Below are 13,891 nucleotides of genomic sequence, written 5' to 3' on the forward strand. Positions count from 1 at the left end.
ATGGGATGTGGTGCACACTATTGAGACGTTGCATGTCATGATCATTGCAAGTAGTCTAAAAACTTGCAGTCTTCAAAAACAGTTGATATAAAGAAAATAACTGGTTGCTAATCACTTCCTTAAATTTGGGATTGAGACATAGCCCTATATAGCCCAAATCTATACAACCGGCAGCATGAGCCACGACGTAAACTTTACGTTAGCTGTGTATTATTCCTGAAAACATTTGCAGTGAAATGTCCCTTTTAAAATTCTGTCATGACCAACAATGACAACTACAAAATGGTATATTCACATGATTAACTAGTGTATTTCTTAAAACTACCTTTCCCCTTTTTTTCCTTTTACTGTATACACAGTGCATTATGAGGGTGTCAAATGGTGCAATTGCACCCCCTTGTGGATAAAATAAAACTTCAGGTAGGAAAATAAAATGAAAGATGCACTGTGACACACACAGGGAAATCACCATAAATGTGATTGTATAGGAATCTTCAACTCTTTACATCTCCTTCCCGTCAAGTTTTACAATTGGCATGATAATTGCGTATCAATAACAACACTTTTTGGTTAGAGAGTTTGTATTAGAATGCAGAGAATCCTATAGGTTCTTTGGAAGCCATTTGAAATACAACATAGAAACTTGAATTCAACCGCAACGTACACAGACATCTACTCTGAGCACAAGGATGCATACATGACCTGCTAGTCCTATTCAAATTCGTACAGAGATGGCCAGTAAGAGCCATTCTCGTGTTTTCGTTGCCATCTTTGGTTAGAAAGTTTACATAATCCCCTTTTTATGTGTTACCTTATGAGGTTAGCATGATTATTTTACTGTAAAAGTTAAAACGTCAAAGTAAAACATTGCATTCCAAAATGTAGATCACATTAACAGTTTCAGGACAAGCCCCAAAAGATTGCACCAAAATGTAGACAAAAAAAATGTTAATGTATTTTCTTTCTGGTCAAATCCAGCGCTAGTATACCACTAACTCTGTGATTACAATCACAGTATTAAAAGGAGACTCACTATCAATAGATCATGTATACACAATTAGGCTTTACACAACAGTATGTACTGTATAGTGGTCAACTGACAAATTCACAGAGAAGAGTCAACAAAGGTCCTTGGTTTGATGAAGCAGCAAAGTCACATGTATTCATGGGCGGATATAGACTTTCATTAGTAGACAGATTGGACCATACTGATAAGTCATCACAACGGCCAGAAGTTTTGGGGAACTTTGAGGCCCTGTGCTCTTACTGGTATTTCCAGCGTTGTCCAGTAATGTTGCCGCGAGTAGGAAATGTTCTGTAATTGACACAAGCTGTTTCCAATCAAAATCAATCAATGTCTGGTTGTGCGTGTGTGGCGTAGCTCTGCTAATCTGAAAAATCGCACAAAACGGATTTGGCAGGGAATACTATTTGTGGATCAGTGATTCTACACCTCACTTTGCTCATGCTGATCCTCTCCAGCAGACTCGGATGTTAAAGCTTAAAAATTGATCAATTAGGGGCAGTTAAAAAAGGGGAGAATCAATTAAACCGGCTAACCCCCCCAAATTCATTACAATATACTTCCATGGTTGGTTTCATTGTCTGTGTTTACACAGGCATCCCAATTCCCATATTTTTTCCACTAATTGGTCTTTTGACCAATCACATCAGATCTTTTTTAAGACCTGATCTGATTGGTAAAAATACCAATTAGCGAAAACAAGACAAGAATTGGGCTGCCTGTGTAAAAGCAGCCAAAGACTCCTTTAACTGACCCCAATTTAAAAAATAAATGCAAAAATGTCCAAGTCCATTGGAGAGGATTCGATCCACTTGAGAAAAGTGAGGTGTAGAATCAATGATCTACAAATAGTATTCCCTGCCAAATAAAAGGCTTTGTGCAATTAAGATTCACAGCACTACGGCTCCCAAGTCTAAGGCGATCTTCCCACCAAAACACACACGCACAACCCGACATTGATTGATTGGAGACAGCTTGTGTCAACTGAATAACATTTCCTAGGATTTCCTACGTGCAGCAAACCTAGTGGATAATGCTGGAAATAAATAGTTAAAGCACAACACCACAAAAAGCGCCCCAAACTCCTGGCCCTAGTCATCACATGTACAAACATATTCCACAAAAGTGGAGATCAAAATTGTATAGCATTAAAAAAAAAAAAATCTATAGAGTTTTAGTTTAACGTTAAATAAAGCTATTAGCAGCAGTTAGTTTAAAGCTAAATCAAGTATTGCATGGTTCATAAAAGAGTTTAAATGGTGTGATATAAAAGTGTATGAAATACAGTACATTTACATTTGAGTAGATTATGTTATCCAGAGTGACATACAGGAGCAATTAGTGTTAAGTGCCTTGCTCAAGGGCACGTTGACAGATGTTTCACCTAGTTGACACGTGGATTCGAACCAGCAACCTTTCAGTTACTGGCCCTACGCTCTTAACCACTAGGCTACCTGCCACTTATATACAGTAGCTAAAGTTAACAACAGATTTTCTCCTGCATTATTGGTTCTTTAGAAAAAGAGTATAGAAAATGGAGGAAAATTGTATCGTTTCCCTAAATACTTTGGCTTGACCACTACTTCAGCTGAGGGGAGGCAAAAAAGCCTCCTTGGCGACTTGAGCTAGCAGATGCCTTGCTCTTGCTTCCAAATCTGTAAAATTACACAAGAAAAAAAAAAACATGAATCTCCATCACTAGGAAGAAATACAACAGACAGCTAAATACCCATTCAAGGACAGATAGAAGCACACATTCAGCGAATTAAGCACTGATGTAATCCAAGCTAATGAGAATTTAAAAAATGTAAAGGTTGACAAATGTATCACCCACGAAACACACAGAAGGAACATTACTCAAAACTAAAACAAACATCAGGGTCATGTTAATTAGGACCCGCAATAGAAAATGTTTTGGAATGTTAAACAATCATTAGCATTTTATTATTGGACCAGGTACCCCTTTCCTGTTTCAGTAAGTTTTCTCATTTGGCTCCTAATGGAACACAACCCATTTGAGACGTGCATTTAAGATCTTGGGGGCGCCCTATGTTTAGAGTGTGCTGCTTACATGGTGGTGTTTGACAGGGTCTTCTTCATTCGCTGGGACAGGGAGCTGGAGGAGGGAGTTTTGGTCATCTGGTGTTCTGGAGTGGTCACTGGCCCCAGCATGCTCACTGGTTGAGGGAGAATTAACACATTCAGGAGAACATTACCTCAGACTGGAGAATATTGTGACGTCTTTTTAGCACATTCCCCAAACACTACGGCCATAAAAACATTCAAGTTTGAGTTAAAATAAAGGATAAATGATATGTCTATGAGCCACGGAGAGACTGGTTCTCAGTAGTGTTTACCTTTGTGGTCAGGAGTGTTGTAGCAGTTAGCATTGCCCTTGACCATGTTGTCTGCGTGGGCCTGCTGCTCTACTGTGTACTGGCTCCAGTACTCATGAGGAAGTTCCAACAAGCGCTCCATCACCTGTTTACATCAATAGGAATCAAATACCCTGTTGTGTGGAGACAAACACTCATTTCTGTATGGTAGAATCATTCTTATTAAGTTTTGAAAGAGTACTAAATTACAACACAAATCGTATGTTAAAAACTAGACAGTTGATAACCGAGTGTCCACATCCTTCAGGAAAAATGTAAAAAAAACGGAATAAAACAAACCATACATTTAGCAGAGTCATATTTGTATAGTTCCACACATACCCTTGGTTGTCTGTTGGTATCCTGCAGGATGGTCATGGGGTCTGGTTCTGGGACGGCATGGCCTACCAGGGTGGGCCCGAACACTCTGGCCAAGTTGGTGACGTCCATCTTGGTATCTAGTACACACTGGGCCACCCTGAAAGAACCAGAAGTCAACCATTTCAGAGAGACTCAAGTGAACAGAGCTTCTGCAGTGCCTTGTGAAATCAGAACACTTAAAACTTGCCTTTAATTATGGAGGGCGGTTACCACAGATTTGAAAATGACATTGACGGTTACATTTACCAAACATCCACCACCACAGTTTACAAACAAATACAGGTAGGGGCAGCACTTTTGCCTGGAAATAGAAAGTGACAGATTTGCAAAGTGACCGTGAAGGGGTGGAAGCGCTGCCGTACCTCTGCAGGTGGATGGCTAGATAGGCCAGAGTGTCTCTGTTGGGTTGGGGCAGCTCACTGATGGTCTGGTAGATCAGCGCCATGCTATTGTCATCATCCTGAATTTCTGTGGACAAGACAAGAGTGATAGAGGCACTCCATAGAGTAATCACAAGGTAAGGAAACAAATGCGTCATTTTGTAATTTGGGTGAACTATCCCTTTAATGTATACCTGAATGCACTTGAACATAACGTCTACGTTTTAAAATCTATTTAACCCCTTAAAGACAGCCGACTGCCAAGGACTGACCTGCAGCCACCATGAAGGCGCGGTTGAGGCGGAAGGTGAGGAGGGGCTCAGGGAGGTTCCTCAGGAAGTCCTTGAGGAGGCCCGTGACACAGTGGATGTCCTCCACCTTGGCCAGGGCCGGCACCGTCCTCCCCCGCAGGAACCTCTCCTTCAGCTCCTTCACTATGCGCCCCTCGCCTGACACACGGTACAGACCCGTCTGAGGGGCGGAGGAGAAAAAAAAAACAATGGGCAGGAACGTTAACAGGCAATAGGGACAGATAACAGATATTATCAAGGTAAAAATACATTTGTTACGAGAGCTAATATCTGAAAATATGACTGATGTTCTTTCCTTTTATCAAAGTGAATTTTGTAAGTATTAAAATGGATGCTCACCTCATTTAAACCCCTGTGTTCGATCTCTTTGACACAGTGGACCACTAGGGCTGGGATCATGGGAGAGGAGGAGGGAGCGTAGTCTGCAAGGGTGCTTGGCTACAACACAAGAGAGTAGAGGTCGACCGATTCAATCGGAATGGCCGATTAATTAGGGCCAATTTCAAGTTTATTACAATCGGAAATCGGTATTTTTGGACGCCGATTATTATTATATATATATTTTATTTTTTATTTAACTAGGCAAGTCAGTTAAGAACACATTCTTATTTTCAATGACAGCCTAGGAACGGTGGGTTAACTGCCTTGTTATGGGGCAGAATGACAGATTTTTACCTTGTCAGCTCAGAGATTCAATCTTGCAACCTTAGGGTTAACTAGTCCAACGCTCTAACCACCTGCCTCACGAGGAGCCTGCCTGTTACGCGAATGCAGTAAGAAGCTACGGTAAGTTGCTAGCTAGCAATAAACATAAGCATTCATTCAAACAGCACTTTCGTGCGTTTTGCCAGCAGCTCTTCACAATGCTTCAAGCATTTATGAAGCAAGCCTGTCAACTCCCGAGATTAGTCTGGTGTAACCGATGTGAAATGGCTAGCTAGATAGCGGGGTGCGCGCTAATAGCGTTTCAAACGTCACTCGCTCTGAAACTTGGAGTAGTTGTTCCCCTTGCTCTGCATGGGTAACACTGCTACGAGGATGGCTGTTGTCGATGTGTTCCTGGTTCGAGCCCATGTAGCGGCGAGGAGAGGGATGGAAGCTATACTGTTACACTGGCAATACTAAAGTGCCTATAAGAACATCCAACAGTCAAAGGTTAATGAAACACAAATCGTATGGAGAGAAATAGTTCTATAATAACTACAACCTAAAACTTCTTACCTGGGAATATTGAAGACTCATGTTAAAAGGAACCACCAGCTTTCATATGTTCTCATGTTCTGAGCAAGGAACTTAAACGTTAGCTTTCTTACATGGCACATATTGCACTTTTACTTTCTTCTCCAACAGTTTGTTTTTCATTATTTAAACCAAATTGAACATGTTTCATTATTTATTTGAGGCTAAATTGATTTTATTGATGTATTAAGTTAAAATAAGTGTTCTTCAGTATTGTTGTAATTGTCATTATTACAAATAAATAAAATTGGTAAAAATAAATACAATTTTTTTTTTAATTATTTTTTTTTTTTTTAAATCGTCCGATTAATCGGCATCGATTAAAAAAAAAAAACACAAAACGGTCGACCTCTACAAGAGATACAGTTATGACATGCAAAGTTTGGAGAAGGCATTCGAGACAAAGATGGTACCAATACAAATTCATGAATGGTGTCCAGAATATACCAAACCATACGCAGGTAAACCCTGAATCCGATATGAAGAAAATAGAATAATGGTGCTTATACAGCAATAACTGACCAAGTGTTGCAAATATGAAGTCTTGTCAATCTATGCATGTATAACTAACTACACAGGTTCAGTACCTCTCTGGTCCTGACGGGTGTGCTGCCTGTGGAGACAGGGTTGCACGGCAGGGGGCAGCGATCACGGCACTCGGGGTGAGCCACAATCCTGCAGTCCTGGCACCTCAGGCAGAGCTTTCCAAACTTGGTCTTCCTTCCGCAGGGCACGCAGAACTCTGACTTGATAACCTGAGTGAGAAGAGGGCCAGAACAGAGACTCTCGGCTTGAACGTGTAGATGTCGGACAAATCATTAGATGGTAGATAAGATTACTCAATTTAAGACTTAACTGGGTCAACAACCTCAAGTTAATTATGTGACAAAAATATTTTCCCAATGCTGTTAAAAAAATAAAAATAATCCTAAAAACAAGGTACAGACAAAAACAATAATGACAATGTGTACCGTTTTGGCGAGGAATTCGTGCTTTCGGACCCCGCCTTTGGCTCTGGGTGGTTTGAGTGGGGGCGGAGCCTCACTGCATGGGGTGCTGGGTGCCTCGCTAGCCGTCTCTGATTGGTCAATAGTAGTGGTACTGTCCCAGCCCTGAGGATCTGGAAGAACAGATATACAGTTACAGATATAGCAGGGAACCATTGTCCTCTCCTTGAAATCTAGTGGCAGTTTGGGATTGACAAAAAGTGGTGTTTATGCACGAAACGTTTTCAAACAAGGGAGGTCGCCCATTACCTGAACTTGTCCAATAATATTCGCTTTCCGTTTCAACAAACTTCACTACGCTGTGCCCATCTGAACATGCCCCTGGCTGATGAAAATAAGGATGCATCTAGGCTTGCTAGTGTCGTCTCACCAGTCCTGCTGCGTATCCAGTAGCCAGGCACTGTCTTGATGGTGGACACGGCCTCCACAGGACCTCCATTGACGGGCACTGTGATGGTGGTTTTAGTCACTATGGAGTCATTCATCTGCAATAATACATACATATCTTGTGATTGACAGGAAATAATACTCAAAAAGGAGAAAGCAAACACAGAAGGAACATCTACTTTTTTTATGTAAAGATACTGGTCTAGTGACCAAAATCCAAATCAAGTGAGACTTGGGTCAGAAATTAAGTAATTTTGTAGATGTTGTATTAGCTTCACTGGAGTTAGTTTCAGAAGCCTGCATTGAGTAATACCCTCTCCGATGTTCGGCCACTGGACCGGGGTTTCTTCACCACCTGCTGGGGTGGCTCGGCAAGGTTTCTGGACGAGCGCTGTGGAAACAAATAGGAACGACTTAGCTAACCACACTTTCAGATGACTGAGCATTGTAGATAACCTGGCACTTATGACAACATTTTCACTCCATCCTTGACTACAGATCCTTTCGATATAACATTTGAAAACAAAATTAAGAAGACATGTACATTTCTATTGTGAATCTGTCAGGATCTAAACTAAATAGTAACTCTCCACACACCCTTTTCTGGCGCTTCCTCAGTCGCACCGTCCTCATCACAGAGGAGTCCTACAGGGAATAGAGAATGGTGACTCCATAGTTCATGTTTAGGAGAATATTAGGTAGTATTAGTGTGGCTATACCTACATTTAAAAAACACAACATGCAACAATTTCAAAGACTTTACTGAGTGACAGTTATATAAAGGAAATCAGTCAATTTAAATAAATTCATTAGGCCCTAATCAATGGATTTCACTTCTGGGAATACAGATATGCATCTGTTGGTGACAGATACCTTACAAAAATAAATTAAATAAAAAATAAAGAGAACCAGTCAGTATCTGGTGTGACCAGCATGTGCCTCATGCAGCGAGACATCTCCTTCGCATAAAGATGATCAGGCTATTGATTGTGGCCTGTGGAATGTTTCCCCACTCCGCTTCAATGGCAGGTGAAGAAGCCGGATGTGGAGGTCCTGGGCTGGTGTGGTTACATGTGGTCTGCTGTTGTGAGGCTGGTTGGAAGTATTGCCAAATTCTCTAAAAACGACGTTGGAAGCAGCTTATGGTAGAGAAATTAACATAAAATTCTCTGGCAACAGCTCTGGTGGACATTCCTGCAGTCAGCAGGCCAATTGCACAGTCCCTCAAAACTTGAGACATCTGTGGCATTGTGTTGTATGACAAAACTGCACATTTTAGTGGCCTTTTATTGTCCCCAGCATAAGGTGCACCTGTGTAATGATCATTGTGTTTAATCAGCTTCTTGATACACCACACATGTCAGGTGCTTGGATTATCTCGACAAAGGAGAAATGCTCACTAACAGAGATGTAAACAAATCCGTGCAATTTTTTGAGAAATAAGCTTTTTGTGCGTATGTAAGATTTCTGGGATCTTTTATTTCAGCACATGAAACCAACACTTTACATATATGTTGCATTTATTTTTTGTTAAGTTTATTTGATTACTTTTTCTATTTTGACATATTGTATTCATATCTTTTTGTGATGGCGCACAACTACAATGCCCAAGACAAATGGCCCCTTGGGGAAAATGTAAAGTGGATATACTTACCAGAGAATCATCCGTTTTGTCATAGCTAATGTCTGACAACAAGGAAGCAGATTCATCTATGGTGGTTAACCTGAAAGACATGACGGGAAGCTTGGTTATGAACACTGTTCTGAATCAGAACAATCTGGGTCATATTCACTAAGGGCCCGATTCAGACTTAGGAACTGTACGCCCATCCTACACACTTCTCAGTAGTTGGCATTCAGACTTACCTTATGCAGGTGCATAGCGGGCTTTGTAGGTGTGGTTCCCTTGCGTGCCCTGAATAAATATCATTCAACTGCTGAAAACCCTCCCACTTGCTGGCCAACAGATTTCCTCATGGAGTTCATTCAATTGGGGTTTCAGTACATTTATCTAAAGCCATCCCTTTTAAATTTGGTGTACAATTAATTTGAATTTTCTCAACAGAATATATGGAGAATATTAGGGATCAATGAAAGAAAGCCATGTAAATACATGCATATTAATCTCATTTTCAGCACCAATTGGTCAATTTAAAAATACTCTGATCTTGTATGTCATTTAGAGTTAGGAAAGCATTTATTAATAAAGGTTTGGAGAGCCTTCACGTACTAAATATAATCGGTGAATCAGAAATACAGTGGTTTGAAGGTTGCCATACTCATACATCCTGAAGGTTGCCATACTCAATTGTTCAATCCATGAAATATTAGAAGGTGAGAAAAGTGCAGAATAGGGGTTGAACTGTAAGTCCTCTAAATCTACCCTAATAATCCTCACCAATGATGGAACTGTATGACAACGATCCAGTTGTCGTGAACCGTGCTCCAGGTTTATACTGCTACGTATGGACTATATTGATTCAAAAAAGGCTACATATCCCAAATTACTGCACAACTTGTAATACGTTAGCCTATTATGATCCACTATTCCTAGAGATCCACAGGGGATTTACTTTCCATTTACCCCCCCCCCCCCCCCCCTTTAACTCAGGTCGGAATTCCCCCCCCTCTAAGCATTTAACTGAAGCAAACGGCCGAAAGAGGCGTTTCTGAATTTGTTCAAAACCAAATATTTCTTATTTCCCATTGCAAACTTCTTCTTTTTTTGCGTGCTCTGATGAACACAGCCCAGACAAGGCTGATGAGGGCCTAGTAGAAGAGTGTACAGTACCTGCGGCTGGTGTTGAGGTCGGTGTTGTTCTTGGCGGCCTGTGCGGCCTGGGAATGGGCGTTGAGGAAGGCCAGGGCCGAGCGCTGCTCCTCGCTCAGGTGGAGGCTGCTGCTGGAACCATCCGCCACCAGCAGATCCCGGATCAGCTGGATCTGACGCTCCTACGCACACGGTAACACACATACAGTAACACAGTGATCAGGACATTACCCAATGATGTCATAGCCTTCCAAACAGTGTTCATACTAACTCATAGGCTTATTAAAACAGGCTGTAATGCACAATTAATTGGTATAGACAGCCTGGTGTAAATGTTCCTTACAAGCCAGAATGTTTAATAAAGTTGCATTTGAACTTACTCTTCCAGGTTGTCCGTGTGTTTGTCCTTCTTATGCTCGAGATTTGCGACAAAATATCCACAGGAAATGATTGTTTACCTGACTTTTTAGAGCTCCGGTGCTGAAGTTTACATTTATTTCACCTGCCACACGCGCAAAACCATGTTGACTTCAGTTAGTATGTATGCTGAAGCCAGCAAGTGTTTACATGGTTTTGCGCGTGTGCCAGGTGATAGTAATGTCAACTTCAGTACAGACCCTCTAAAAAAAAGTCAGGTAAACAATACTTTGTTGCAAATGTCAACCACCTGAAGGACCAACACAACAACCGGTAGACTAAATTCAAATGTAATTTTATTCTACATAAAAATACAAATAAAAAAGGTTTATTGTGACATACACTGGATAGTGAAATGTGTTGTTTTACAGGGTCAGCCATGGTAGTAGTACAGCGCCCCTTGCTCAAGGACACCGACATATTTTTCACCTTGTCGGGTCAGTTACTCAATCCAGCAATATACCAATTAACTGTGTATTACAGCCTGATTAAAATCAGACTAACTCGTAACTACTAACTAATTAACCATAGTGGTCTTCAAACTTTGCCCTCTATTTAACAATGGACATCACAAAAGACCAGCATTTCCCAATAGAAGCCAACACAACTTTTATGATGTACCACACGTTTAACATAGTGTCATTTTTCTAGAACTGTACCAACCAGTTTCTCATAGTCAGACTCAGCCCGCTGGCGCCGTCTGATCTCCACATCCACCTGGTTGCGTGCGTGCTTCAGCTTGACCTCCAGAGCCCCCCTCTCAGTCTCCGTTTTGGTCAGCACCTCCTTGCATGCCCCAAGCTTCTCATCACACTGGAGCCACTTCCGCCTGCAGTCCTCAAAGTTCAGAGCCATCTGGATGAACTCTGGGCAGAAAAGCAAGATTATGGTTACTGTTTAACGATCTGCCTTTTCTCTACAGACCTGTTGATTCCTTTGAAGTCAATCTCCCCCATTGTTTTGTTTTTTCAGGTGAGGAGTGTGTGTGTGGGGGGGGGGGGAGTTAGATTTGCACCAGCTAGTGAGAAAACCTGCAATCTCTGATATGCCATCCCTGATATGCAATGCCTGGAGAAACACTGATCTCCACCCTCAACCAAAAGCATGCTCCACTAGTCACTTACGTGGTTCGATGCCCTCAATGAGAATCTCGGAGTGAGCAAGCAGACTCTGGAACTGGTTATGCAGGTTCAGCACGGTCGATTCCATGTCCTGATAAAGTAATGTTAAAAAAATGACAAGAGGAAACAATCACGTGACAGAAACCCAGCAGGGGACTTGATAAAATATGTTCCACTATATTCCTCTCTGGCTTTATTTATTTGGTAGTTATAACGTGAGCTAGCAATTTTTTTAAATAATAGATAGGCTAGCTAGCGTGCGTAAGCTATTTTAACAGATTGAAATGGACTCACTTCCATTTCTTTTGCAAGCAGGCTAGCTAGTTAAGTTAGTTAACTTCAGTAAACAACACTGACAAGAAAACAAAAACAGACACTTACTGCGTCAAGCCTTCCTAGGACAGAGTCTCGCGGCTGATGTTTCCAACTGCTGTCAAAGGCAAATTTTATTGCAATTCTTGATAAACAACCTACGTTGTGTGTCTAGCCACACCTGTCTTATCTGGTCCCAGGCATTTCAAAACCTGGCGCCAAGGAAGAAGGCGTTTCTTTGGTATTATTGACGCATTACTGCCCCCATCTGTGTTGGAGTGTAAGTATGCTTACAATTGATAGGCCAAAATGCATTAGGCTTGCTCTAACATTTTAGATGCCCTAAACGTGGTGTTGCAAATTTCCTGCAATACCACACATTTTGCCATGACTTATGCCATAATGATATCTGAGTGAGTGTGACTAACAAAATCAATGGGTGTCCCTTGGAGGTCAGGGCCCCTGGGCACGTGCCCTGCATGCTCGGTCGGTATTAGGCCATGATTACTAAAAGTTTAGATAACTGGCTAGACTAACTTACCAATCTAAAAACTGGTAGCTGACATGACTAATTTAGTGACTGTCAGTGACTGACAGAACAAGAGAAAAGCTGCTGAAGCACAACCAAATTTCGATCTTGCACGTACGTGTATTCTGCTATTCTGGCTATCAACAGTAAGTTGGGACCCCGACTGGGTCCCCCTAGTCACCTTGGGCCCTAAGCGACCGCTTATGACGCTCATGCCTGGAGCTGGCCCTGGTACAATTGCCTTGTAAAAACCCATGTTGAAAGAAAATTGCCAAGTTACGTTCTTCTTTAAGACACCGATGAGATAGGGAGGAATGCCTGTGAGTTTTCAAGCCTTTAGTCAGACACTGGAGCCTGTCCTCTTTCACTTGGTCTGTCGCACATGGGACGTACCCCCGCAGCATCATTAATCAGCCCAGGCTGGCATATCTGGGCCCTGCAGAAACTCTACTGTGTCATATAATGAGAAGAACACACACTCGTATATAGAGACACACAAATAGTCCGCTCACTCACACACACACACACACACACACACACACACACACACACACACACACACACACACACACACACACACACACACAAACATGTAAATGCGCACTTAAATGTGGATGCACATGCAAACACATAGTGAAAAACACTCATTACAGACACACTAATTTACACATCGCCTACTACATAGGCCTGCATGCAAATATGGACATCGGACACATTATCTAACAAACACATACAAACACTGCATACGCTATACAACATTTACATTTAGGTTATTTAGGTAGATGCTCTTATGCAGAGTGACTTGCAGTCAGTGTGTTCAACTAAGGTAGATAAGCGACCACATGTCACATTCATTGCAATACAAAGTGTGCATGCAAACACACACCTGTACACCACAGGATGCTGTTGTGGGGAGAAACGCTCACAATACTGGCCGGAACGGCGCAAATGGAATGGCATTAAATACCTGGATGTGTTTGATCTATTTGATACCATTCCACCTATTCTACCACGAGCCCATTCGCCCCAATTAAGGTGCCACCAACCTCCTGTGCTGCACACACATACCACGAGCAACACCTATCGGCACATTCTACTTTGCTCTGCAGTTCATTCATTCCTAATTGTCCATTTTGTGTTTACATTTCTCTTCCACTACTGTAGGTCCATTCGCCTTGATTTGAGATAATTGGACCTGTCAGTCAACAATACTTGATCTATTATTCATATAAAAGCAATAGGCCGTTCCATGGCTCTGCAAATGTTCCTCTTGTCAAGCATCATTTACTGCCAGAACTCTCTCTCTTCTCTAAACAGTCGATTGTGTTGGACTGACTAGAGACGTTTTTGAGTTTCCTCTCTAGGAAGTTTGGCGTTAGTCTTGCGAAGACTGTGATACGCAAAGAGAAAAAGGAATCCCTTTGCTACTTTTCCACACAACCCAGTGAAGGCATTTTGGGAAATAATGCCACCTATCATGCCAGTGAAGAGTTTTAAGAACAGAATGCATTTAACACACTTCTATTAAAACACACATCTCCTTCCACCCTATGTCGTGGCTACATGACTTAACTCCAGGGGCATACTTTGTACACACACACACTACTCAATCCAATTTAGCACTTTAATTTTATAAAC

General features: G+C 41.7%; 1 protein-coding gene across 1 annotated transcript; it reads right to left on the reverse strand.

Annotated features, from left to right (window-relative positions):
- Positions 1-517: 517 nt before the first annotated feature.
- LOC129841547 (rac GTPase-activating protein 1-like) lies at positions 518-12,758 on the reverse strand. The gene is made up of 17 exons (XM_055909871.1): positions 11,794-12,758; positions 11,416-11,503; positions 10,955-11,157; positions 9,896-10,056; positions 8,759-8,828; positions 7,702-7,749; positions 7,418-7,495; positions 7,088-7,202; positions 6,682-6,830; positions 6,298-6,465; positions 4,811-4,909; positions 4,433-4,631; positions 4,143-4,248; positions 3,742-3,877; positions 3,382-3,505; positions 3,096-3,201; positions 518-2,679 (listed from the first exon to the last, which is right to left on the reverse strand). The coding sequence occupies exons 2-17, from the start codon at positions 11,498-11,500 to the stop codon at positions 2,604-2,606; spliced, it is 1,923 nt and encodes a 640-aa protein (XP_055765846.1). The 5' UTR covers positions 11,501-11,503; positions 11,794-12,758; the 3' UTR covers positions 518-2,603.
- Positions 12,759-13,891: the final 1,133 nt, after the last annotated feature.

The sequence above is a fragment of the Salvelinus fontinalis genome, chromosome 3, assembly GCF_029448725.1.
Source record: "Salvelinus fontinalis isolate EN_2023a chromosome 3, ASM2944872v1, whole genome shotgun sequence".
Lineage (NCBI taxonomy): Eukaryota > Metazoa > Chordata > Actinopteri > Salmoniformes > Salmonidae > Salvelinus > Salvelinus fontinalis.

Bases quoted from the DNA above. Each gene is read 5' to 3' on its own strand.
- LOC129841547 (XM_055909871.1), bottom strand. From the start codon at position 11,500: ATGGAATCGACCGTGCTGAACCTGCATAACCAGTTCCAGAGTCTGCTT. The intron at 3,202-3,381 runs GTAAACACTACT...TCCCTCAACCAG, and splicing joins CAACACTCCTGACCACAAAG to TGAGCATGCTGGGGCCAGTG. The intron at 2,680-3,095 runs GTAAGCAGCACA...GTAATTTTACAG, and splicing joins ACCCTGTCAAACACCACCAT to ATTTGGAAGCAAGAGCAAGG.